The 27,051-nt window shown below is 38.7% G+C and overlaps 3 protein-coding genes across 3 annotated transcripts in view; 1 reads left to right on the top strand and 2 right to left on the bottom strand.

Moving 5' to 3' along the window:
- Positions 1–21,925, bottom strand: part of LOC136238397 (uncharacterized) — a 62,725-nt gene extending 40,800 nt beyond the window's left edge. The window contains exons 1-2 of the mRNA XM_066028846.1: positions 21,816–21,925; positions 20,537–20,827 (exon numbers count right to left, since the gene is read on the bottom strand). Of these exons, the coding sequence (XP_065884918.1) occupies positions 20,537–20,827; positions 21,816–21,858 (334 nt within the window). The 5' untranslated portion in view covers positions 21,859–21,925. The remainder of the gene's footprint in view (positions 1–20,536; positions 20,828–21,815) is intronic.
- LOC136238048 (uncharacterized) lies at positions 11,069–12,498 on the top strand. The gene is made up of 2 exons (XM_066028369.1): positions 11,069–11,129; positions 11,388–12,498. Exon 2 carries the CDS (start codon positions 11,514–11,516, stop codon positions 12,417–12,419), a length of 906 nt encoding a protein of 301 aa, XP_065884441.1. The 5' UTR covers positions 11,069–11,129; positions 11,388–11,513; the 3' UTR covers positions 12,420–12,498.
- Positions 21,926–23,132: 1,207 nt separating the features above from the next.
- LOC136237753 (uncharacterized) lies at positions 23,133–24,185 on the bottom strand. Its single transcript, XM_066027963.1, has 2 exons — positions 23,663–24,185; positions 23,133–23,161 (listed from the first exon to the last, which is right to left on the bottom strand). Exons 1-2 carry the CDS (start codon positions 24,183–24,185, stop codon positions 23,133–23,135), a joined length of 552 nt encoding a protein of 183 aa, XP_065884035.1.
- Positions 24,186–27,051: the final 2,866 nt, after the last annotated feature.

Genomic DNA, 27,051 nt, shown 5'->3' with positions numbered 1-27,051 from the left:
ACCAAAGCTTGGCGGTTCATTTATTCGATTTATAATGGGAAATGCTTATCTCGAGCTCTTGCTTACTTTTACGGCGGTGTTAATGATAACAATCCACCAACTTGCTTTGTGGCTAATAGTCCTCTGTGTATGGTATGTGAACATATGGAAGAAATGTGTGAAGTTAGCATAGACATTAAAGATTTCTTGTTAGTGTTGCTGAATACTATCAAACAGCTATGTACAACTGGTTTTGCAGGTGTGACCAAAACCCTACTGATATCTGTTTTGCTTGCCAACAATGAGAAGTACGTTCGTACATTTGAGGTTTTAACAGATATATTTGATAGCGAAGACACTTGTTGGGGGTCCGGCATATCTATTAATGGCACAGCAATGTCACAATCTGCTTGGCACAAACTATTGTATGTAGCAGTACATCTCTGTTTGATTGATTTGAACTTTACATTCAGACCATTTGAAAACCACTACGAAGTGCACAGAAAATATATTCTGTCTTCTGCAGGAAATGAGTTTTTGCAAGCTCCAGTAGCAATTATGTCACTAGATCCACATGCTTGCTTTGTTGATAGAATTCTAGGTGTCACACAAAGAATTTCTAAAAGATGCAATCAAAATCGTGGTAAGCAACTGAAACCACGTATAGTAGCTGCATTGGAAGAATGCCAAGAAGAAGGAACTGTGGATGACTTGAAATTGATTGGTTTTGAACGTGAAAATGATACATGCATATTTTTCAAGGATTGCTTTTCTCTTCCATGTGCAACAAAAGATCCACATTATCTCCTTGAATCCATTCAGTTATCACGCACTCAAGCTGGTATTAAAGAAATGTCAGCTGTGATTGATGGGGTCACGATGAATCTTATGTGCAATCGATCATACTGTTCTGGTGTGAAAATGTGTGGAGCAGATGATTGTACTTATACAGTGTCCACCAAACAAAGGGTGAACAGATGCAAAGCACACCCAAAAATGGGTCTTTTGCAAACTAGTCCTTGTAGTTGCTATATTGCATACTTTTACCCACTAGATCCCAAAGAGGATGGGAGACGTTGGTTTGTGGTGATAAATGCAGAAAGCACTACTGCAGGTGACTTGCATAATCACCTGCCACCATCAGAATGGAAACTTCCCCCAAAAATGATTAGTGATATTGTTGATGCAACAAAACGAAACATTCAGCTAACACCTAAAGAAATACAAAAAGGTGCTGGAATGGACTACAGACCAATGCAGGTGTCATTGGCTGCATCTCACATTGGCAGAATACGAGCTGCTGTGAAAAAGGGTAGGCATGATGTAGACAAGGTTGATCATGAAAAGGTAAATCCTTTTGCAATAATTGCATCTTTTCCATCAATTAAAGAACGAGTAGACCAGAGTAATGCATCTGATATACAAGGAATTGATGACATGATTGGTAAGTACCAACTTGATGGTGATGACGCTTACTCATTCGGAAGAGATAGACAATTTGCTTGGTTTCAAGCCCCATTTCAAGCATACCATTGGGCAAAAGCAGACGTTTTATTTGCAGATATTGACTATACAGGGTGCCACCATTTTCCTTACCTTCTGAATGTTGTGTGTAAGAACACCGTGTTGCAGCAGTACATGGCTTGTGGCAGGGTGCTGCTAAATCGTCAAGATGGTGCATCTATAGGGAAAGCCTTGTCTAAATTAGAATGCAATATTAAAACCTTGTACAAGGAATACAAGAGATCACAAAGAAATTTTATTAGATTTTGACGAGGCTGAATCTAATGCTTTTGTTGAAGCTTTTGGCAAGGAAATAGGAAATATTTTGCGAGGGTGCTCAGTGCATTTTTTTCGCTCGGCAATGCGTGTGGCAAAGCTGGTAAATTTGTCAACTTCCTCACAGGGATATCACATTTTTATGTCAATTGCTAAAAAGATACCTGATGAACCCTCACCAGATACTGTGATGAAGGCATTTGATGTGTTGTGTGGCTTAAAGTCTTTTGAACTATTTTCTTCCCAATTACCACCTGATTTAAAGTCGTTAAAAGCGAATAATGTTGACACTAGCAAATGGGGGGATACACAAACCTGGGTAGACTGGTGGAGTCGGCCACAGATTTTAAAGAAACTAACTGTGGCATTTAGTTCAATTTCTATAGAAGATTGGCAAGATCTTCCAGGTACCAATAATCCTGTTGAATCAATTAACAGACAAAGCACTCCAGAGAATGTAAAATCAGTCTCTTTGAAACCTCTTATTGAACATTTTTATCTGGAAGACAGAAGAATAGCTATAATGAAAATTGCTTCTTCTGCAAACGTAACAATTTCATATCAAGCAAATCCCAGAAAAAGAAGACGTCGCCTTGCAAAGCCTCCAGAGAAGAAAGCCTCATTAAGTTCAGTTCCTAAGGGAACCAAAGCAATTGGATGCAGAGTAAATGTAGAATTTTATGAAGGAGAAGAAGGGGAAAGTTATCAAACAACTAAGTGGTACAAGGGCACAATTATTGCATACAGTAAGAGGGGACATGTTGTTACTTTCGATGGATATGGTCCAGAACATAATGAAACAATAAAGCAACTGAAGAAGTCAGTAGAGAAGGGAGAGGTTCGGTTACTGTAGACTATAGACTAGTGTACGTGCGTGTATTTTTACTTCTAGCCAACTAATATACTTATAACTCATTGTTCACTATCTTTTCTGATTTATGATTTGATGTAATTTTTAACTTTAAATTTGGTTGCTGTAAGCTATAGACTACTGTACATGCATGTTTGTCATTTATTACTTTACTCTTGTTTATTGTATCTTGTCTGTAGCTTCAGTGTTATTTGTCTGATTCATGATTTGTTGTAAATTTTATTAATTTAGAAACATTTTTTTAACAGAGGTCTATACCTATTGTGCAGCTGTATACTATAAACATGATGAATAGCTATAGTTATATAATAATTGCAAGACTCCAATATACATGCAACATAACAATAACAGTATACGCCATTGACCACTTTCTGACTAATTTCAGCATTAGGCCATGGCCAGCCAAAATTCATTTTGTTTGAACATATTTTCAATGGAGAAGCCATGCATTGATTGCCCTTGGCCTCTGCTAATGGATGGTGGTGTGTTTAGTATTACATTAATTTAAGTTAATTGTGGGAGGGCTGAGCATTGATAACAGAGACAACCAGGAAATTCAGAAATTATCATTATAATTGTAAGATTCATATGCATGAGCATAGTACAATGATTAGTTACAAATTAAATTAGAATGTAAGTAAGTAATTAAGTAAGTAAATTAATTAAGTATATAAGTAATTATGTATAGAAGAGATCACTGGTGTACAAGTGTAGAGAACTGTTGTAGAGTTGGTGCAATGACAGTGACACTTGGTAAAGCATTCCACTGAGGGATTACTCGTGGAGATGAACTTGTAGCTATTAACTGTCGAAGATATTGTAATAAATCTTTTGTTGTGACCTCTAGTGATAAGAGAGTTATTAATCATGCATTCTGGGAGTGAAATGTCCAATAAACCATTTAAGATTTTATAAAGAACACATAGAGACCGAATATCTCGTCTCTTCTTCAAGCTGTCCCACTGTAAAGTTGATAACATTTCACTAACACTGCTGTATCTGTTAATTGGTTGAGAATTCTTTAAAGTGCAGCTTAAAATTAATGTGTATCTATGATTCCATAATCTGACATTAAAAGTGCTGATGTATGGAGGAAGGTGATGCAGAATTAATATTCTAACTTATGGCAGTTTCCAAATCTTGTGCAGTATGTGGTAAATTTATAATGTAATATTGTTCATATAGTGTTGAAATGATCAGATGGTTCTTAAGGCTATAAAAACCTCAAATCATCGAGTACATTAATGATATTAATTGTATAAGTTAATTTGTATGTGTATCCCTAAGTTAAATGTATTCCAGAGTGATGATTATATATGCAAAGCTGAGAGCAGACTTGAATACTTTATTATATAACTATAGAAGTGGCTAATAGTATAACTACATGCTTTGTAGCTATATATATATATATATATATAAAATTTATAGTGCTATAGCTATAGGCTGAAAGCATGGCATCATGAGAAATTCATATAGGTTGTGTCTGCATGCATCATGGTATGTGAATGATAGGATGCAATCAGCTATAGGCTAGCTAATAGCTATATAGTTAGCTATAAATGCAGGTGGCCATGATCTCAGCGAATGCTCTATCTTTTGGGCTAAAGAAAAGCAGGTAGCCATGATCTCAGCAAATGCTCTATCTTTTGGGCTAAAGAAATGCAGGTAGCCATGATCTCAGCAAATGCTCTATCTTTTGGGTTAAAGAAATGCAGGTCGCCATGATCTCAGCAAATGCTCTATCTTTTGGGTTAAAGAAATGCAGGTCGCCATGATCTCAGCGATTCGCCTATCCGCATATCATAGTATATTAAAAGAAATGAAGGTCGCCATGATCTCAGCGAATAGCATTTCCTTTGAATAAAAGAAATGCAGGTCGCCATGATCTCAGCGAATAGCATTTCCTTAGATATCATAGTATATTAAAAGAAATAAAGGTCGCCATGATCTCAGCGAATAGCATTTCCTTTGAATAAAAGAAATGTAGGTCGCCATGATCTCAGCGAATAGCATTTCCTTTGACTAAACAAAATGCAGGTCGCCAAGATCTAAGCGAATGACAGGCATTTAAGTAGCAAAATACTTAGTAGCTGCAGCAACTGCTGGGATCCCTGCAATTGAAATGCCTTTTGTTTAAACGTGGTGCGAATTCCTGTTATCTTAGCCAAATATATGGGTTTGAATGAAACGTTCTAACTCGACATGTATTCACCGAGTAGCATTTTTGCTTTTAACAAAAGGACTTTTAGGCGAAATGTAATCGTTTAACCGAAACGCCTTAACTATGAAAGTTTTGATATAGTCTAGTTTCTCCATAAATCAGGGGCAGTTAAGTACTGAGAATGCTCCTGTGTAAATGTGTAGTTGAGTCCAATAGAGATCTCTGTGTGTTTAATATGCTGGATTGTTGGACTATTGTTTCTTTACTTTTTTATATCAAAACATAATTATGTATGGGATTTGTCAAATCAAGCATTTTCAGGTGGTCAACATTAAAAGTTTTCAAAACATTGGGTTAAACCCTTAAAAGCTTAGAACTATACATTAGATAAATCTAATATCTGTTTAATATCTTTTTTGAAACCTCAGCTTGGTAAAACAAGCTGATCATAAGATCTCACCATTCCTTGTCATTTGTAATTGTCCAATGCAAAATGCATGTATTTTACACTACATACAAAAACACTAATTTACAACCTTTTACTCACAAAATCTCTACAGCACACCACACAACAGAATAGAGCTGTACCGATAAGGGATGTTGGCATGTACCGATATCCGATATGGATACCACCAAAAGAAGCCGATAACCGATAGTCGATCCGATATTTACATTACAAACAAAAGTCATACAGTAGTTTATCTATGCAAAAGTGTACAGTTACTTACTCTACAACAACATGTGGATATATTCATTGCTCACTCTATGCCTGTGGTAATAGTGACTTGGATTTCTATTGTGCAATCCAGACAATTAGGCACCCACAAACATTTTTATGCATACTCCCATAGAGCCTCAAAGGGATATTTCTGCATTATTCCGCATTTTATTGGCTTGGCACAGTAGGTTTTCTTGGTTATCCTGTGACTGTTCTTTTATATTACAAAGGGATATACTGCTTCATTTATTTAAGACTGATAAGCTTTCCAGCAACAAACACTAGAATTGCGTGTATTTGTATGGCTTCTCGTAGCGTAGCGCTTGCTGTACCATAGCTTATATGGTTGTACACTGAACAATAAGCCACTGCTACTGAACAGCTACATAGATAACGTAGAAAACCAATAGTATAATCCGTTTATGTACAAACTATTGCTGTATGAATATCGGTAGCGATATCGGTCCTCGTACTGTTCTGTACCAATGCCGATATTGGCCATATCGGTGGCCAATATTTTGGCCGATCCAATTATCGGTACAGCTCTACAACAGAAGAAAGCCCTTGAATTTCTCTATCCAATTCCAACCGTACAAACAGAAGTTATTTACTGCTGACAATGACATAATACGCTCTCCATACATTAGCCTATTCGAAAATTTAATTATCTCAGTGGGAAAATCCCAATTTACAAGTTGTTATCCTCAACCAAATTTGCTAAATTTGGTATCATTCTAAGCAGTGAAGAATGCTTAATAAGACTCCAACCACACAAATTGTTGAACAGGTTAGTTTACAGAGATATGTTGAAAATCATGTTTTTACGGACATTCTGACACATAAATTTCACGGTACAAGGCTCCTTTTTAGCATCACCTTCATTATTACACAAAGAACTTACACATGAATCAAATCGCCTCTTATCAAGGAATCTGATAAACCAAACCTTGTGCCTTGTCAACCACAGTACACGGAAGTTATGGTGCCTTTTTAGAAGACGGTGTTATCTATTCTGAAACGGGCAGAAATCCAGAATGTCTTTGATATGTTCAGCAATCTCTATTCCCATGCTTTATCTTTCAAATTACTTTTATACTAGTTTGTCTACTTTTATAAATCCATTTATGGATAGCTAACATGACAATAAGAGGTGCTAGTGGTGCTTGATATTACACAATACTAAACATGTATATCAAGTTTTTTTATGTCTTGTTCAAGAATGATTAGCACGCTGACCTTCAAGAAGGATTGGCACACTTACCTTTATGTGTTAGTCAGGAAGGATTGGTATGCTTCCCATTGTGCTGTTCAAGTGGTGCTGTTCAAGTGGTGCTGTTCAAGAAGAATTGGCATGCTTGCTTTTGTGCATTGTTCAAGGGAGTTGGCATGCTTGCCAATATGTGTTATGTGAGAGGGACCAGCATGCCTGTCATTATGTATTGTTTAAGAGGGACTGGCATGCTGCCATTAGTGTGTTGCTCAACAAGTTGGCATTTATGTATATCAAAACTTCATGAGTTAATGGTATTGCTCAATCGCATTCTGTAAGTATCTTTCCTTCAAGCTCATTATTTACCTGTCTACTTGCCTCAGGCATTTAGTCCATCATGGCTTCTTCAGTGGACCAATCTAGCATGTGTACATTTGTTCAAGAAGGCGCTTTGCACCTTTATTTGGTAGGTTACTCAAGCACACATGCCTTTATGTGTCTCACCAACACTATATAGGTTACAATTATATACTCTTGGTCTCACTTAATGGATGCCATTATGTGTTGCTTACTGTAAGAGGAACAGGCATGTTTGCATGTTGGTGCATAGTGTGTGTGTGTGTATATGTACTTAACATGCAGTCCATCATTTTATCTTACCCTACCATCAGTTAATCAATTACCTATTGTGAAGTTAAAAAGGGGGCTTTACGCTCTACCTCCATTTGAGGTGTGACCATCGTATGGCTGTCTCCTTTTTCTCTTAGTAGAGTTCTGGTCGGTATGGGTAAAATTCAGACAAGGCGTGCATGGGGTTGAATGGGTCATAAATCAGCTGATGATCAACTCATGTGCTGTACCCCTTTCATTAAATGGGTGTGTCCATGTGAAAGTATACTCCACCTAAAGGCACATGATAACAATAATGGCATGTGTTTCTCTCATAAAAAAAATCTACAGTATTTACCTAATGAGAAGAGAAGTATATTATAAGTTGATGGAGTCACCTGGAACTCATACAAGGAACAAAATTAGAAAACAGGAGAGGAGGACAGAGTATAGATTGAAGGAATTGCTTCAGAACTTTCAGGGTTTACCAGATATAACAAGGCTATTATGTGCACGTGCTTGTTACTGTACTGTCAAACACAAAAGAATGGATCATGCTGCAACCTGAATTAAGTTGTTACTGGGCATGTCATTTGTTGAGCATGAAATCAAGGGTATGACCCAGGCAATTACAATGTTATTATTACAAAATAAAAGCCAATACCTTAATCTTACTACTTTGACGATTTTGCTGTAACTCAGTTGCAGATGGAAGCATTAGGTGTCATCTCTAACAGGGATTGATAATTAAGATAGTTATAATTATCCGCACAAAAACAGCCAAGCTGTGAAAAAGGTGCGGCCTTAAAAAAAAGCAGCATTAACATCATTGCAGCCATTTGTTGGCCGCCACCTTTGATTTTGCAACTTTTTTCACCCAGGCTTTTTAAGGCCACACTTTTTTCATAGCTTGGCTGTTTTTGTGCAGATATTACTTCTTTTTGTATTGCAAGTTCCAAAGCCAGCCTATGGTTGACCTTGATAATTCTTTTGAACATTTTTCCCCTTACTACAGGAATCATCAAAGACTACGTGGCTATATGAAGAACTGAAATAAGATGAATTTTGAAGGTGCGTATACCCCAACAATAGATGGGCAGATTCGACTCAAATTAGGAATGGGAGATTCCCTACCCTGAGGAAGCTTCCACTGCAAAAAATGGTTAATTATACCGTTCAAGCACTATGGAGCTACGGTTACAAGAAAACTTTTTAATTTAGATCTTTTATTATTATTCCCAGCACCCCTTGCCACCACCCTGTCATCACAGAACTATATGACACTACTCATTCTGAAGAGAGACAAGGAGAGTAAGTCTTCTATAAAATACAGCACTAAGCAGCATAGAGGTCACCGGTAGCTAAATATGGTTCATCAATGGTGTGGCAATGGCACAGTGATGGGTACACACTATATGCATGCACAACTTGCAGGAGATACACAATACATATACTGTAGGAGTATGAATGCCAGGTGAACCAGATAAAGGAAGACTGCCAAGTCAGCCAGAGCCTAGTAAGCCAGAAAAAATATAAAATACAAGTAAACAATACAAACAAACATACTGCTATTAATCCTGTTATTGTGCAGCTGGCATTGCAAACTTCCTGGCTGCCTTAATTAGCTACCTGCTTGACATCCACTGGCAGCTGGTACGGCGACTTGAGACTTAGCGTGCCAGCTGGTAACACTTTCAAAAACAAAGGAATAGTGGTTCACTTGTCTAAATAGGTATTTGAATCCACCTGCTTTGTAGTGGGTGTCACGTGTTAACTGTTTTGATCGACATTAAATAGAATCATTGTACCATTTCAAAACACCCACCCATTATACAACTGTCTCTTCATACAACATGGATTCTATTCCCGGTGGGTGCAAATCCTTAGGTCATGTAGTTTTTTCAAACATTATTTATTATTTATGTATTCATTTTTATTATTTATGACATAATTTTAACCGCATTTCTTATTATTCTTAGTACTTGGTTGTATAACAAGCTTTACAGTGGTCAGCACTGAAGGTCTGACAGCAACATGTGCTGCAGCCTTTGGAGTACCTAACCTAACAAACTGGAACTAGAGACATAAAGAAGATTACTTGACCTAGCTAACAATAAGGTGAAACAGAAAAGGGCCAAAAATCCCTCCTACCCCAGGATTTGAACTGCAGGCCACCCAATGTCAAGTCGAGCACCGCACTCAGTCTCCTCCAGGATTTTCTTCCTATATAATTCACTAGTTGTGGATATACTTTACATGTGTGTGGGTTCGTAAGGCCTAGTTGGCCTAGTTTTAGCTGACATATAATTCTATAGTGTAAACTAAATGTCTCCATGCAATGCTTTGGATTTACTTTACAAATGCAGAAATGCCATTGCATACACAGCCTGTAGAACAATAAGTGCCACACATAGTTTTATATGTTACTAAAATTTCAGCAGCACTTTAAGTATGCAATAGTTTCAACCAAATCTGGAATTTACCATATGGATTGTGCTGCTGAGCTTGATTCAGTCAAGATAAGTCAGTCAAGCTGAGCAATAAAACATAAAAGTATATATACAACCACATGATCTTAATGAATATAACTATCTGGTGATGGTGAAAAGGAGACATGTGGGAGAATGACTAACACTGCAAAATATCTGCTGACATGGTGGCACTCCCAAACACAGTGTAAAGAAACTATTATAGACTACCAATAGTCTGGATATTATACCATTCCTTTGTCATGGAGTGATTATGCAATTACATGTGTTGGTTTATGTAATAGTTATACCATGGCTGCGAGGGATTTTGCTGATATATACACCCACAGCCCGAGGGCTGCAGGTGTATATGTCAGCAAAATCCCAAGCAGCCATGGTACAAGTGATATATATCAATTGGGGCGCACTCACCTAATAGGTGAAAGAACTAACGAGAACTCATCCCATTTGTTTTATACAGTAGCATCTGAAGATCGACTGTGGTTTTAATAGTGTGGGCTAATAGCCATCAAAACGTTGTCCATACGTTAAAACGTCATTAATACGTTACTATGCTTCAACACGCAATGTTAGAAAACTTGCGATTGTGGGATGGAGTTTATATTGTTATCATTTTTGTACTAAGTTAAGCCAACTAACTTCGCTATTGGGACAGTAAGTAAGTTATTATATTAAGTTAAGTACTTAGAACTGTAAGTTACTAACCTATTTCAACGTAGCAGTAGTAGCTTTGCTGTTCCGTGGTCTGTTCAAAGGCTGATACGCGGTGAGTAGAAATACGCATCCACAATCGCCCAAACAATTATTTTGTGCCTTCATTATCCTTTAGTAACAACCAACTACTCTATCTTAGCCTATGTACTAAGCTTAGCAACCTCTACAAAACCGAGTCCCACAATACAAAGCTCTATGTCGCTCAATATAACGAGTCAAAGCGCATCGATTCTTTGAACTGGCTGGGTATCAAAGTCATTGGCAAACCGCTTTCCCATGATATTGCCCGGGCAATATGCAAGCTAAACACCGAGCGGCGCCTTTGAACGCCTACGCTAAAGTGGTATATATGTGCATGTATAGCTTTGGAAGATGTCACAATGTATAAACAGCGAGTCACAACACCAGCATCAATGATTCTAATGCTATACTGATATAAATACATACTAACGTGTGAGTATAATACAGAACGTGATCATTTCAACCTTTATTTCAATTACACATTGAATTGTGGCCAGGATTTAAAAATGAACATAAGTCTATGTGTATAGCATTCAGACTGAAATGATCAAAAGAGTACAGTAAAGCTTTACATCAATGTAAGTTCTGTCATAAGATGATACAGCAGTAAGCTTGAGATTTCAGTGTTTCAAAGCAGTGATGTCATGTTGTAAATATGTGTATATGTGTGGTGATTGCAAGAAAGATCTAACCGTGCTGGAATCAGCTTTGTATACATAGATGTTCATAATACATTCTTAGTCTTCAAATTAATGGGAAGGTAAACATAATATGACTTGCCTGTACAAAGATTTACTGTATATGAGATTTACTGCATGTTCTACTTTAAATAACAGATTAATGAATACATTTGTACAAGCTGAGCAATTTGCAGCATCATCAAACAGGCAATACCAACTGCTATAAAAAGTGTGCAGTTCCCACAGTCATATACTCACTGTGAAGTGTGGTGTAAGTGAGAGATGGCTGCAGAATTACTGCTGTGCACTCTTCTACTGTTGGTTGTTGGCTATAGCCAGCTAGCAGTATCTCACAGTGACCTAGAGATGCTGGTGACATCTTTTAATAAACTGGGAACTGATCCTTCCTATCCTGGAAAGTCATGCAAGGACATTTATGACAACAACATGGCAAGTCGTGGATTGTCAGGAGAATACTGGATTGAAACAGATAAACTGTACAAGGTCTACTGTGACATGGAATTGAATTGTGGTGGGGTAAAAGGGGGATGGATGAGAATAGCCAAAGTTGATACCAGTCAAGGAGACGATTGTCCTGTGGGATGGAAGAAGATAACAAGCCCGCGACCTTTGTGCAGGGGATCTGGGAATGCAGCTGGTTGCTACTCTGCATACATTGCTAATCACAAGGCAGAGTATAATTCTATCTGTGGAAAATTACGTGGGTACCAGCAGGGTACACCTTCTGCATTTTTACCTAGTCGTAGACACTCCATTGATGGACCTTATCTTGAGGGTGTTTCCATAACTGTTGGTACTCCTCGTAAACATGTATGGAGCTATGCTGTTGGTTATAGTAAGTTGAAGACAGTCAATGCAATTGATAGTTGCCCTTGCAGACAAAATCCTGGTTCTAACCCTCCAACGTATGTAAAAGATCATTACTTCTGTGAATCTGGAGCATCCATTGGTGGTATCCCTCTGAACCAGTTCTTTGGATTAGACCCTCTTTGGGATGGTAAGGGCTGCATAGCTGGTGATGACTGTTGTTCTACGCTTGGAGCACCCTGGTTCTACCGCCACTTCACCCAACCTGAGAAGGGAGCTGTTGAAGTGAGGATCTGTCGTGATGAAGTATATAGCAATGAAGCAACTCTGGTAGAGCAAGTGGAACTGTACATTCAATAATTAACAATTAGTAAATAAATATTGTGTGTACACTATTGCATTCATTGTTTAATAAATATTAATTTGGTGACTCATTAAATTATTAAGTACAGTACTTGCAACCTGTCTTATCTTAGGGTCAATTCTTCTACTTCAAAGCTAGCCAGTAAAATTGTGATATTTCTGTGTCTATATATACGCTACAACCTTTAACCTTACAAGTATAAGAAAAAATTGGGAATTTTAAATATCAGTGCACAGTAGGGATATTTACTTCTTATTGTTTTACAGTATTTGGACTTGCGTACTACTCCGATCCAGCTTGTTTCAGTGCTTTTTATTGCAGCATTATACACTATCCCTACTCTAATTTAATATTCCCAATTTTTTTCTTATACTTGTTTGTGAAGTTTTTTTGCAAGCTCATGACCACTAAATAGCCTGCTTTTCACAAAACCAGTCACAATATTTTAAAAGAGTTAATCACAGCACTATTATACTAGATTATGACTCATACAATAACATCTGATCAGTGGGCGTGGCTCTACATAAGCCTGCATACAATAATGGACGTGGATTCGTGCATACCTACAGACTGATGAATGGGCATGGCTACCATGTCTACAGACAGTAATTTACATAAGTGGGCATGCATTCGTGCATACCTACACACTGATGAATAGGCGTGGCTACCATACATCTACAGACAGTAATTTATGTAAGTGGGCGTGGCTCATGAAAGAAGCAGAGCTACGCTATGATGTGTAGTAACACGTCCACATTGTGTGGGGTCAGACACAAATAATCTGTAAAGCAGGATCTGGATGACCCGACTTGGTTTAACATTGTTACTAAATAAACTATATTAACATACACATTGCTATATAGTTCACCGTGAGTTGCTCTCTCTGATCAATATCAACAGTGAATCACATACGCATGTGTTTTTGGTGCAACCGGCGACCACGTGTATTCGAATAGTTTGATGCAATATACACTGGTAGATGGAAGCCATACAGTAGTCTATTAACACTCAGCAGTAGAACCTTGATTGATGGCCATGGTAAAGAAGGATAAAAGGTAAAACAATAGTCTAAGCATTGTATGTTTAAGCATTGTATGTTTATCAATATACCAAAGGTTTTTTCTTAAGCAAACTAGAATACGCTTGACTAAAGGCATCAGGCAGGCTGGCAGGCTGGCAGGCTGGCAGGCTGGCAGGCTGGCAGGCTGGCAGGCTGGCAGGCTGGCAGGCTGGCAGGCTGGCAGGCTGGCAGGCTGGCAGGCAGGCAGTAGAAAATTCCGTTGAATAATGTTTTTAAAAAAATCTGTAGTAACTTGACGGAAACGTTTCAGGTCGATCTGAAGACACTTTCGGGCTTCATTTTACCCAACCAATACTGTCATGTTGTTGTGAGGAAAAACCGTGGCAGGTTTTTGGGTTATATTATACCACAGATCGCCCCCACACCTTCGATGGCCCTACTATACAGTACTATTGTACTGTATAATATAGATAAATTTAACTGTTCCGTCCTGTAGAGAGTTCAGCTACAAAAAAAATCACCCTGTAGAGTTCAGCTATGTGCAAGTTACCCTATAGAGAGATCAGCTACAATCAAGTCACCATGTAGAGAGTTCAGCCACAAACAAGTCCCAATGTAGAGTGATCAGCCACAAAGTCACCCTGTAGTAAGATCAGCTACAATCAAGTCACCATGTAGAGAGTTCAACCACAAAAAGTCACCCTGTAGAAATTTCAGCTATGAACAAGCCACCCTGTAGAGAGATCGGCTACAATCAAGTCATCATGTAGATAATTCATCTACGTACAAACAATTCATCCTGTAGTGTGTTCAGTCATGTAAAAAGAGACAGTTCGGCTACACATAACACCATGTATGGGGTTCAGCTTCATAACAAGTCACCCTAATAGCTACATGATAAATGTTTTATTTAGTTTCAAATTTACAATAAACATGCACATAGATTCACAATAATAGTAGCTAGTTTTTTTCTTTGTTGATGATTCCTGTAGTATATAAAAAGTTAAAAGGAAGCCTCAAAGCCAGCTATAGGGACTTGCTTCAAGCAATGCAAATAATGTGTGTGAATTTAAGCATGTAGCTACTGGATCCCATCTCTTACATTCAGCCTATGTACACACCAATTCCCATACTCGGATCCTGTAGCTGTGACAGAAGTTTTTTTATGTGAATAAATGCTTATACTCCTTGGATATTCATCAAATTCATAGTAAACTTGGTACATGAATTCACCTTTATACGTTCTTCATTTGTGCCAACTATCAAGGAAATAGAGGCACATATTTGCATTTTATATTAATTTTTCCAAATAAATCAAAGCCCCTGAAGCCCCCCTAAGACTTAAGAAGAAAAAAAACAAAGAAATTAAATCAAACTTTTGAACATCCATATTTTCCAAATGGCTGGTGCAAATTTAATCAAATTTACTTTGTAGCCTACCTACCAGGCAGACAGCTATAATGCAATAATGGTGTGCTTTGGAGAAGGAACCATGGAACTATATATGTGTACACGTACCTGATCGTATGCACGCATGAAAATGCTGTTTCTTTCTTTTTCCAGTCAATATACCCACAGAGTGGCACACCAGCTTTCTTGTCCACACGACACACTACCATGTGTCTTGATGTTAATCATGTTCTTTAAAAGTAGTGTGCTTAAAAGTATTTTAAAATGTGACTGGATTTTAGAAAATCAACTGTATGGGCACATTTTTGATTCACATAAAAATGTATTTTAACAATTTAAAACATTGTTACTCACCAGCCTTGGCAGCTATACATATGGAATTCTCACCAAAGATGTAGCAATTCATAACTTTTAAGACCATCTGGTGGCCAAGGTAATCCTTGTAGAGTTTCCCACTATTTTACATAAATTTTTTCACCAGTGTTGTTGTGTCACAAGCCCTCAAAAAGAGGTGGAGGGTGGAGGGTGGTGGGATGGGGAAGGATGTCTGGCATGATTATACAGGCCGCCAGAAACAGTCTACCAAAAGCAGATCCAACAAGAAAGTTTGATGCGGAAATTTTCAGCCTGATAGTGCAGCAACTTCATGCTGGAGTTATCTGTTTTAGTTCTTATGGTTGATTTCAGTCACAAATGAAGTAGGAGCCCATACATGTAACAAAAATTTATAATGCCACGGAGACAGTCACTTGTCAAATTATTTTTTCTAACATACGTATGTAAGATGTTTTCATGACAAATTTTATGCAGAATTTTAAGGCTACTGTACCAGCATTGAAACTCGGTTACTACTGTAGGATGACCAACAGATCTACATAGATATCAAAAAACCAAGCCAAGTGCTTCATTTTGGGCACTACACAAATTAACAAAACCAGTAGTTATATAATTAATATACAGATATGTTTTAACTAACAATCAGTCAGTGGGATTGGTTCAAAATAAGTTTATAGACAATAAAACTTGTGGGTGTGGCTTCATGCATACTAACAAACTTCAACAACACTTGCTCAGTGCCTACAGGTAATATCACATTTCCAGTCACAAAAGCTGGCTTGACGCTATGGCTTGTACAGTATCATACAGTACGATATTACTGTATAGTAGGGACCACAAAGGTGTAGGCATGGCCCATGAAAAACATCACTCAAAACCAGCCTAACTTTTCCCTGACAACTAGAGGTGTACCGATATGGGTTTTTGGCATGTACCAATATCCGATATTGATGCAACCAAAAGAAGCCGATAACCAATAGTTGATCTGATATTTGCATTAATATTTTAAGCAAACGAAAGTGTAAATTTACCTACCCTACAACAACATGTGCATGTATCCATTGCTGTACTCTGCCTGTGGTTTGGGTTTCTATTGTGCAATCCAGACAATTAGGCACCCACAAATATTTTTATGTATACTCTCATGAAGCCTTAAACAGATATTTCTGCATTACTCCGCATTCTAATGGCTAGTGAGAAAGTTGATACAGCAAGTTTCCTTGGTTATCCTATAATCCTTCTTTTACTACAAAGATACTCTATAACTGCTTCATTTGCAGTGTTGGGAGTAACGCGCTACTTATGTATCGCGTTACGTAATATTATTACTTTTGTGGTAACAAAGTAATATAACGAAATACACTATAAAAACAGGTAATATAACTCAAGTTACTTTACTTACAAGTGTAACGCGTTACCTAAGTAATATAGTTACTGTAACGAGTCTAATATTACGTTATATTATTACTACAAGTAATGAAGTTACTAATCTCGTTAGTAATCCACTGAGTAACGTCTAGCCACAACGAAGTAATGAAGCCTACTGAATGAAGCTTATTCACCAGCTTCTTACTTATAACCAACATTGCACATTGCCCAACAACGCAATCATGTCACGTGATAAGGTGGTACGTGACAGCTTAAGGCTGTGGACACAAAGTAATATAATATGTAATATTATTACAGTTACTTTATTTTATGAGTAATATGTAACTGTAACTAAATAGTTCAGTTGCAAGTAATATGTAATATGTAACTAGTTACTTTTAAAAAGTAACTTGCCCAACACTGTTCATTTGTAAAGACTGTGATAAGCTTTCCAGCAACAAACACTAGAATCATGTGTATTTATATGTGACCGGATCTGTGAAAACCTGACATAATGGCGCAAGCCTACATTTTCAGAATAAGCCATTGATTGCAATGGGTAAAATATTTGCATAATTGAAAAAAAGTCGTAAAATTTTTAAATGCTTTGTTCTTTGTGGAGAAAGGGTCCAATGATACAAACCTGGATATCACCTTATTCACCTACTCAAGAGGAGTTCAAAAATCTTTGTTTCGTTGTAATAGAGTAAAGGATACATAAGTTATGTCAAGAGGAGTTCAAAAATCTTTGTTTCGTTGTAATAGAGTAAAGGATACATAAGTTATGGTCATTTGTTTACGTCATGTCGAAACAATTGTACGCGATCGATTTTTCTTCACTGATTTCATCTCTGTATACAGTGAAGAGTGGCAATAGAAGACAAAACTTACCCAGTAATGGACTCCCCTATTCATGGTGAACACAATGGTGCAAGTTGCAACTCTGTACTGCATTGCGTTTGTAAGTTACAGCCATTTTTGTAAGTGCATGTAATTTATTTTCCCAATTTTTGCTGTACAAATTGATCTTTCTGTTGTTGCTACTTTGTAGGGCTGTAACTCCAAACATTGTAAGCATACAAGGCTAAAACTTGGCCAGATCATACACTTGGGCCAGTTGGCTAAGTAGATTATAAATATTCAATAATAAAGAATTTGAAAAATGCGCCATTATGTCGGGTTTTCAAAGATCCGGTCACATATGGTTTCTCATACAGTAGCGTTTGTTGTAGAGGGAACAATAAGCCAGAGCCACATAGATAACGTAGAAAACCAATGCATAATCCGTTAATGTACTGCTACTGTATAAATATCGGCAGCAATATCAGTCCTCCTGCTGTTCTGTACCGATACTGATATTGGTAAAAAATACCATATCGGTGGCAGATATTATAGCCGATCTGATTATCGGTACACCTCTACTGACAACGATAAAGCAGTATTGGTTAGGTAAAACTAAGCCAAAACAAGCATTCAGATTGACCCAAAACGCTTTCAACAAGTTGCTATGAAAATTGGAATTTTATACTGACTGACTAAGTAACTGCCTTCAGACAAGTGTAACTTGATAAAGGCCAAGGCTACGTGCTTGATTTTTTCACTGTTCAACATCACTTCAGCCGGACACATACCTTTTGGCATACTGCAGTACATACAATGCATTCTTCATAGACTTACCAGTGTCCTCCTTTGTGTCCCATTCATCATTGCTGACAGTAAAAGGTGTTGATTTGGCAGTAGCGCATGATGGCTTCCCTTCATAACAAAAATCGTCCACATTTTTCATAGTGGCTACTTTGATTGCAGAGGCGCTTTTCGAATAGTTCTTGATTTGTGATGCTGTGTAACGGGTTGAACATAGCTGACAATGAAGCATAATGGATATCTCACTTTTCAGATGATAATTGACAACTAGGTTGAGTGGCGCCTTTTGATGAGGTATGCATGGGTTCACCAGTCATGATAATTTTATTTTACAAAAAAGTTTACAAACAAATACACAAAAAATTGTAATTTTCAACTAGAGTAGGGACCATAGTACATCAATAAAGGTACTGAAACAAGCTGTAGTGCACGATATTACATCACAGGAAAACAATAAGAAGTGTTATATTCCTACTGTGCTCAAAATATCAAAATGGAAAATGCACAGTAGGGATATAACACTTCTATTTGATTAATTGTTGTGCACTACTCTCAGTACTTTTACCAATGTTCTATGATCCCTACTCTAGTTGAAGATTCCAAATTTTTTGTGCATTTGTATACAATTAGATTGATTTGTACATCAAATACAGGATATTAAATGATTAGTTGGCGTAAGCCTGCAGACAGCAACAGACATGCATACCTACAAACTGCTACTGATAATGGGCAAGGCTGCATGTATGCCTACAGAAAGTAACACATAAAAATCCCTATAAATAGGCGTGACTCACAAAGGGACTAGGCTATGATATGTTAATACTAGTATATTAAAAAAATTTTGAATTTAAAAATGAAGTAGGGATCCAAGCGATAAAAAGTAGTGAAACAAGAGATGAACAATGGTAGTTATTACAGCATAGCTCAGTGGGAAATCCTTACTTTGGCAATGAACACAAAATAATTGTTATACCATGCCAAAGTAGGGATTTCCCACTGAGCTATGCTGTAATAACTACCATTGTTCATCTCTTGTTTCACTACTTTTTATCGCTTGGATCCCTACTTCATTTTTAAATTCAAAATTTTTAATATACTAGTTTGTTTAGTTTTTTGTTAAAGCATACAGCTAACTATAAACATGTGACTGTTCTATTAGGATGACTGCTGTATTAGAGTATCTCGAGTCAGCTTGCAAAAGATGTGTGCTTGTCCAAAAGGGCTCGAAAAAGGGTGTGTTCATCGTGGTTTTGACCATACACCTTCAAGTTAGTAGGCTGATTCGAGATACTCTAGTCTAATAATCGATCAAAACCACGATGAACACACCCTTTTTCCGAGCCCTTTTTGGACAAGCACACAGCTAGCGTAAAAGGGGTGTGGTCTCAATCCATAGATCGATATACATAGAATAAAGAATGGGCGTGATCTTGTGGCCTATCGTGGAGTACTGGTACCTCCGTAGCTACAGTAGCGTATTCTAAGCACCTTAAATAATTTTGTGGCGTCTATTATGCTGCTTAAAGAAAGTGTTGATATGGAAAATTAATGCCTCGATATGGTTTCGTTGGATGAAGAAGACAAGCAGCCTGATTGAAGATAAAAGAAAAGACAAGGCACACAGGGCGTACACTCGTCGGAACCCCAAAAGGCACATCCCACCGGTGAGCTTGTTGTTGTAGCGTAAAATGGTGACCGTGCGCTGCTTCGTTTGGGCTCTAGGCTTGCGAATGTGGTCAGTGAGTGAGGCAGTGAGGCAGTTGTACTAAATTTGGAGATTTTGGCAATTTTTTTAAATTTTATATCCGGCCACCTGTAAGTGTTTCGTTGTATTTAATGCTGTTTTATGTATTATATGGACTAGTACTATTCCGTAAAGGTGGCTTTCGTCTCGTAAGATATCTCTAGGATGATTTTTAAAGGCGGAAAATTTGGCGGAACGCGAAACATTCACCACGATCCCTACTTAAACAGTACGACCATACCGTTTGATATTTCCATATCACCAGACATAATCCAATCTGAGTCAGACCCTGACATTTATAAAGCAGGTCAGACCCGGATGATCCGAACAAAGTGTGACCAGGGTGACCCGACCTGGTTTTAACGCCGACACATATACCATACCATATGATTACAGGCAGCTTTTGTTCATGTGCCTGTATTAGAGTAAATCACAGTCTGCAACATACTATGTCAAGGAATCTGATGTCATAATATCCACAAATACAGTATCATGGCTAGACAAGGTTCACTGTATGATTGAAATACCAATGATATTTTAGGATACAAGACTTACAGTATATACACATCAATCAACAAAATTGGTCTCACATTTCTCATTTAACTTTTGCTCAATTTGATTGGCCAAATTATTTAACTCAACAGGTGGAGTTCTAAGAGCTGCCAACACTTGGTTCCAGCTGGCATCTGGTATTCTATCTAGCCACTTTTGAAGTACTCTCATACAACATTCTTTAACATCATTTTGGCACTCCTTTTCGATTATGTCCAACATGTCTCCACTGGTCGGATCTAGTAGTTGTATACCAAGATCTCTCCACTTGACTGCAGCTCCTGGTACCACATGATTGTGTAGATCTTTAATGGTGGGACAGTTGTCAGCTGTACAAAATGTGTATGTTAGATACTAGTCTATACCCAACAAAAGAATGGATCACTTTTGAATTAACAGTGTTATAGCATGCAACCTGAGAAAAGGGATTGTATCGTCTTATGAAGTACAATATGCAAGAGTTTTTGATGTGCTTCCATTTCCACATCTTCCCCTGGTACATAAACACAACAAACATCATTAACTATACTACTCCTACTGTACACCATGCTGACTATCCCATAACCAAAACCATCCAACAAAACTCCTGCTTGGTCTTAACTAAGTATTCTTACATGATCTAACAATCCATTCTTGTACACGTATATTAAAGTATGCAGCTGCAGACAATTTCATGGTCTATTTTAACCTTGGAAATATATGCTTACATACGTATGCTTGTAAGCTACTAGCTCAAAAGTCCTGCACACCCTTTTGGATGAAATCTTCCCATCTGTAGTCAAACATGGGTGGGGTGTACTATTGATAGGGCACATGAAAAACTAAATCTGACCATCTAATTTTTTTGGCTAGGGGATACTCTAAGACCAGAGAAGTCATGCTCCCATACAATGCAGTGACACAGTTTTCTAACAGTGATGTTTCCATTTATTTCACTCTCTACCGAAAGTGCATGGACATCGCTTCCCCTGCAAACTGTATATGCCAGCGTCAGTTTAATATCTATGGTCGCAATCCTGCCGGCAACCAACTACCCAGTCTCCAGTCTCAAACTGCAAATCACATTCAGTACAATATGAATGGCCGGTCTTCTGTTTCAACCTTGCAAAGTAGGTAAAAACAAAACTAACAGTTACCTTTACCAGTAGCTTAGACTACGTATAACAGTACCATTTAATTAGCTATAAAATAAACATTTAGCTACGCTGTCAAATGAAGAGGGTCCAAATGCTGTACAGTGCTGCCGGTATACTGGCAAACCTCGGAACAAACCAAGACCCCCGTCCCGTGCATCTCAGTCTATCTCGTAATTGTTACCTGTTGCATTAATAACTTCTCTCAATGAATCTCTCCCTGCCATTATTTATCAGTAACCGATTCAAGTTATAGGGAAGGCTTTAATAAGATACCAAAACGTCATTAAATACCAATCACGTGAGTGAAGTGAACCCTTTGTTTTATGATTGATTCCTTGACTGTACGTCTTTAGGTGCAGTGACACAGAAGAACCATATTTGAATGGGCTGCATGGACTGTATCAGAAAACTCGACGGTGCACAAATCAGCAAAGCAGCCACACCCCAATGAATCATGTGACTTTGTATGCTTTGTTATAATTAATCGATTTATAATTTAACTGAGAGTAACAGGATGTTTTTGGTACTCGCTACAACGGCTTTGCTTGCTGTATACGTATCTGCAGTAGAAGTGACAGCGACGCGACCACACGACCCTACTTGCGGTGGTAAATCTGGTGGTCCCCAGGACAATCCGGTAGCATCAAAAGGTAGCTATGAGTAATGGAGGAGGTGTGGTCTACTATCATCATGATCCAGAGTAACATTGTCATCAGAGGTGAACCTACAAATGCTGCAGCTAAGAAAGGGACCAAACCAGGACCACCAAAGACAGTTTTCAAGCGTACATTTGGACAACACATTGGAGTGTTAAATAATGATCCCAAAGGAGCTAACTTTGGTATTGTCAATGCTGAAATGGATGGCTGTGCTGTGATGTTCTTGCCAGGATTAAAGTCTTTTTCTACAAATATAAAGACACTAGCTGTAGTACCTGCCCTATCGTGCAGGGCAGTATGTACAATGACATGGAAATTAAATGAAATTACAGTTGGTAATATACTATTATAGATACTTTATAAAAGACTAAGGAAACAATGTGGTGCAAGGATTGCATGAATGCAATAATTGTGGAGAAGTGCACTCTTATTGGAATATTTTGTGATTTAAGTTGCTCAAATTCTACCATCAACCAAACATACCATGAATTACTGTAATCTGCACTACAACGATTCTGTTATGACAAGATATAACGGCTTTATAAAATATAACGGCTTTATAAAATATAACAGCATGGGCACAGAGTGGGGGCTAGCAAGAAACAATAATAAATGAAAACAAAAAAATTTGAGTCATCCAGCCCAAGACAGCTCATGGAAAAAACCTGCCAGCCTTTTCTTTTGTTTTGCTGCACAGGAAAAACCTAAAAATGCTCCACTCTGCTTTGTATGCATGTGTAGAAAGAGTTTAAATCATTGCTGCAAAGTCTATAAATAGCTCCCATTTTCACAACGTGCCCCACGTTGTGAAGAACAGTCTGCCACGGGACCGTGTCATTTCACTGTGTAGCTGCAGTCATCCCTCCTCCTAGCAAACCATCCAGGATATGCATAAAGACAAAAGAATAGAAAAGATAAATAGTTTCACACATACATAAATATACAAAGCAACCATCTGATACATTTTTTTTACCATAATACCTTCCTTACCACCATCCACAGGTGCTGATCCACAATATCACAAAGCAGCAGTAGCAGCAGACAAACCTAACTAAGGTGCATGTGTTTGCCTATCTAAAAACCTCACTATAGACTACATTACGTGTTTTGCAATCCCCTCTAACTAAAAGTGTCAATCTATCTGCTGAACCTACCCTAGATAGTGCCACATAAAGCATGCCGTGTGTGAAGCTTTCGTCCGTCAAATCTAATCCTACAGCCTTAAAAGTTTGGCCCTGGCTTTTGTTAATGTTCATGGCAAAGCAAAGTGCAATTGGAAATTGAAGCCGTGTAAATTCAAAAGGCAAAACCGAGTTACTCGGAATGAGAGGAATGCGTGGTATTATAATATCGTGTCCTGCATATCTACCGTGAGAGATCTTGGCCTCTACTGTGTTAGCCGACAGTTTAGTAACTACACACCTAGTGCCATTAGTAACCCTTGGAGGATCTAGAGAGCGTAGAATAATAATAGGAGCGCCTACTTTAAGTAAGAGAAGATGCTGAGGTAGTCCAGATACCTCTAAAGAGTTCAAGAATTCTGTTGGAAAGTGAACAGCCTGAGATTCATCAGGTATGGTGTCCAAGGACCTGTAGTCACAGCAGTCACCAGGTAACTGCTCCACCAGAGTCATGTTGATGGAATGAGTGGTCTTGTTAAGAGGAGCAAGAATGCAGCGTTCAGAAAGCCAAGCCAAGTCCCTAAAGTTAGAGAGCAAATCTGGATACACCCTGAAAACCAGTTCCTCCTTGCTATCCACAAAGGTTCCCATGGTGTCAGGTAGCTGGACAACATCAGGTAGAGTGTCAATAGGAAACTTCCCATCTCCAATGGCCAATAGTTCTTCAACGAATTGTCCAGCTGCCACATCCCCACACAGGTGCACTCTCATGTTAGTGTGTAGTTGTTTAACTACCACACTGTCCCACAGATGAGATCGCTTGAGGCAAGCATCGGTAGGATCACCCTACGACCAACATTCCTGGGGTCACCATCCCCATCTACCATTGCATCCCGCAAATCCTGGTAGCAATCAGCACGTAGTGCCTTTTGCTCACGCCTGAGAAACTGTAAGCGCTCAGTTTCAATCTTACAGTAGGCGTCAACCAGGAATTGCTGGAAAAGTCTTTTAGCCTTAAGCAATACAGGCACTTGCTGCCTGACCATGATGTGGTAGCGGCAATACACCATGGCTGTCAATTTCCTACCATTAGCCAATTTCAGGTTGATGTGCCATCCATCGGTGCCATAAGAAAAGAGTAAAGGATACTGTAAAGGATCATACCCCCTATGAAGTTCAGAAATGCGCTGCAAAGACCCATCCCTATAGTGCAAAACTATGTCCCTATTATTAACATTATCATTTGGCATTAGCACTCCTACCTCGTCACACATCGGGCTATTGTACCTCCTAGCATGCTCTCCTACAGGCCGTTTGTTCTCATTAATCACTACCCTAATATTTGCTGGCTCATCATGCTGCTCAAATATTTCTTTAGCTACCTTAATAAGTTGAACATAGTGATTATCGTCATGCAAAAGCTCAGTAATACCCCTAACTATGTCAAGCCTTAACCCATCAACTATCCCACATCTTGTAGCTACTTCAGTTTGCTGGTTGTCGATAAAATAAATTTGGGAAAATTTAGGAGACTCACCTGTTGATGGAACTAAACTACCTATACGATGATAGACTTGACCCTGTACTCTAAAAGAAGGATTGAAGCCAACCATAGTTATCTCGTTACAGCCAAAGCTTGTCATTTGAAATGCACTATTATACTTACGTATGCTAGCTAGAAAATGTTTACCTGCTGTTTTTGTACCTTCATACAGGTGTCTCAAGAATGACCGGGGCTGTGGAAATGCCTCTAAGTGGACATTACCCTTCAAGCAACAAAGGGATTCGGTCTCCCGGGGAAATTTTAATGCGCCGCAGTGTGTGCATTCTACACTAAGTGTGCCTACATCTGTAGTGTTGAAGAAGTTGTGTGGCTGATAGTTAAGCCCCCTAAAGCTTGGGTGTGTGCTTGCACGTACCTGTTGCTGTGTTAGCCTGCTGCTCCAGAGCTCTGTAGAGTGGATCAGCTCCTCCCTCCTTGTTGCTGGGTCTTCACACGCGCAAGTCGACGGGCAGCTGTTTCACGCTGCTGTTCTTCTTCTCTGGTGGCCCGGTCCGCACGCGCAAGTCGACGGGCAGCTGTATCACGCTGTTGTTCAAGTCGACGGGCAGCTGCATCGTGGATCCGTTCCTGTGATCTTCTTTCTTCGTCCTGGCGGGCCACACGATGGGCTTCTGCGTCACGTTGTCGTCGTCTCTGTTGTGAGTCGAGTTCACACCTAGCACTGGATGAGGTGGTAGCTCCAGTTGAAGCCTCCTGGTGGCGCAGTATTTGTCGTTCTGCTTCTTCCCGTCTCTTCTCTGGATCCAATCTTTGGTTCTGCTTGCGTCTCTTTGCTTGAAACGCACAAAAAGTAGACGATCGTTTTCGCTTAGGCGGCATGCTCGGGCATGCTTACACAGCACATCAAATGAATTTGAATTAGAAATATCACGTGTGTACAGTTGGCAAAAACACATGCAGTACAGTACAGTGCGAAAAAAGGTGTACTGAAAAGGTGCCCAAAACGCAAAAAAAATTAACACCAGCTGGACTCGAACCCACAACCTCGCGCACGTAAGACAGGCACCTAAACCATTAACCTATTTACTTCACCACATTGTTACAGCAATATTTTTGTCTTATAAAGACTTGTACGAATGGACTGAGATAGGTGTTTACTTGCGGTTTGCATGCGATTTATAGAAACAATTCAAGCGAATTTTAGTCTACACACCTGCTTTCAACGGCCCCTAGACGACTAACGATAGCTCGCACGAACTTTTCGAAAGCGTCATTGTTGAGCTCAATAATCAGCGCTTCCGTGACGCCAAAGACGCTTCGAAACGCGCAGCGGTTCGAGAGTACAATGCGTGACATCAAATGGAATGCAGACAGACAGACAGACAGACGGCTTTTCACTCTTATAATATAGAATACTGGTATGATGCAGAAGATTAGTCAGAAAAAGATTATAGTTGGAAACAAGGTCCATGACGTGACATACAAACATCCCAACCCTGAAGAAAATAGTGGAATTATGTGGCCTTGGTCATTTAGTACTGCCATAGCAAGCTATAGTGACAATAATACACTTGTAGGCTGTGTTGTAGCTAATAATCTCATTTCTAAAGGCAGTACTAACATGAAAACAACTGTCACTTTAGATGGAGACAAAATGACTATTCCCAATCTTGTTGATAATTGATATGGTATTGATGTCAACCAGATTCTACTCAGTGGTGTAGCTGGCAAATACTTGAGTAAGCAATGTCCAAAGGATTGAGGCAAAATGACACCATCTTGGTTCCCTTGGAGTTTCAGACATGGACAGTTATCCGTGATAACTACATCTACCAGAATGGACGTGTTGGAGTATCCTGGAGTGGAATGGGAGATGGGAAAACTGTTGGATCAGGTACAGTTGATATGATCAAAAAGGATATGACAATAACATCACTTTAACACAGGACATATCAACCAACAAAAAGCTGCTGACAGTAATTATATGACAGTTGATGGAGAGGGTATTCTTCAGCAGACAGAAAATGGAAACGATGCACTTCGTAACATGTGGTACAAGAACAACCTGTATGGAGGGGTCATGGGTCATCTTGTCTTCTACAAGTTGTACAATGTGGAGTTGTACAATGTGGA

This window comes from Dysidea avara, chromosome 11, assembly GCF_963678975.1.
Source record: "Dysidea avara chromosome 11, odDysAvar1.4, whole genome shotgun sequence".
In the NCBI taxonomy this organism is placed as follows: Eukaryota; Metazoa; Porifera; class Demospongiae; order Dictyoceratida; family Dysideidae; genus Dysidea; species Dysidea avara.
The sequence above is the reverse complement of the archived record's forward strand: the minus strand, read 5'-3'. Positions and strand labels throughout refer to the sequence as shown.

Coding starts and splice junctions, on each gene's coding strand:
- LOC136238048 (XM_066028369.1), top strand. CDS start 11,514: ATGGCTGCAGAATTACTGCTGTGCACTCTTCTACTGTTGGTTGTTGGC.
- LOC136237753 (XM_066027963.1), bottom strand. CDS start 24,185: ATGAGAGTGCACCTGTGTGGGGATGTGGCAGCTGGACAATTCGTTGAA. Junction 23,162..23,662: donor AGAGGCCAAGATCTCTCACG/GTAGATATGCAG, acceptor ATGGTTTGCTAG/GAGGAGGGATGACTGCAGCT.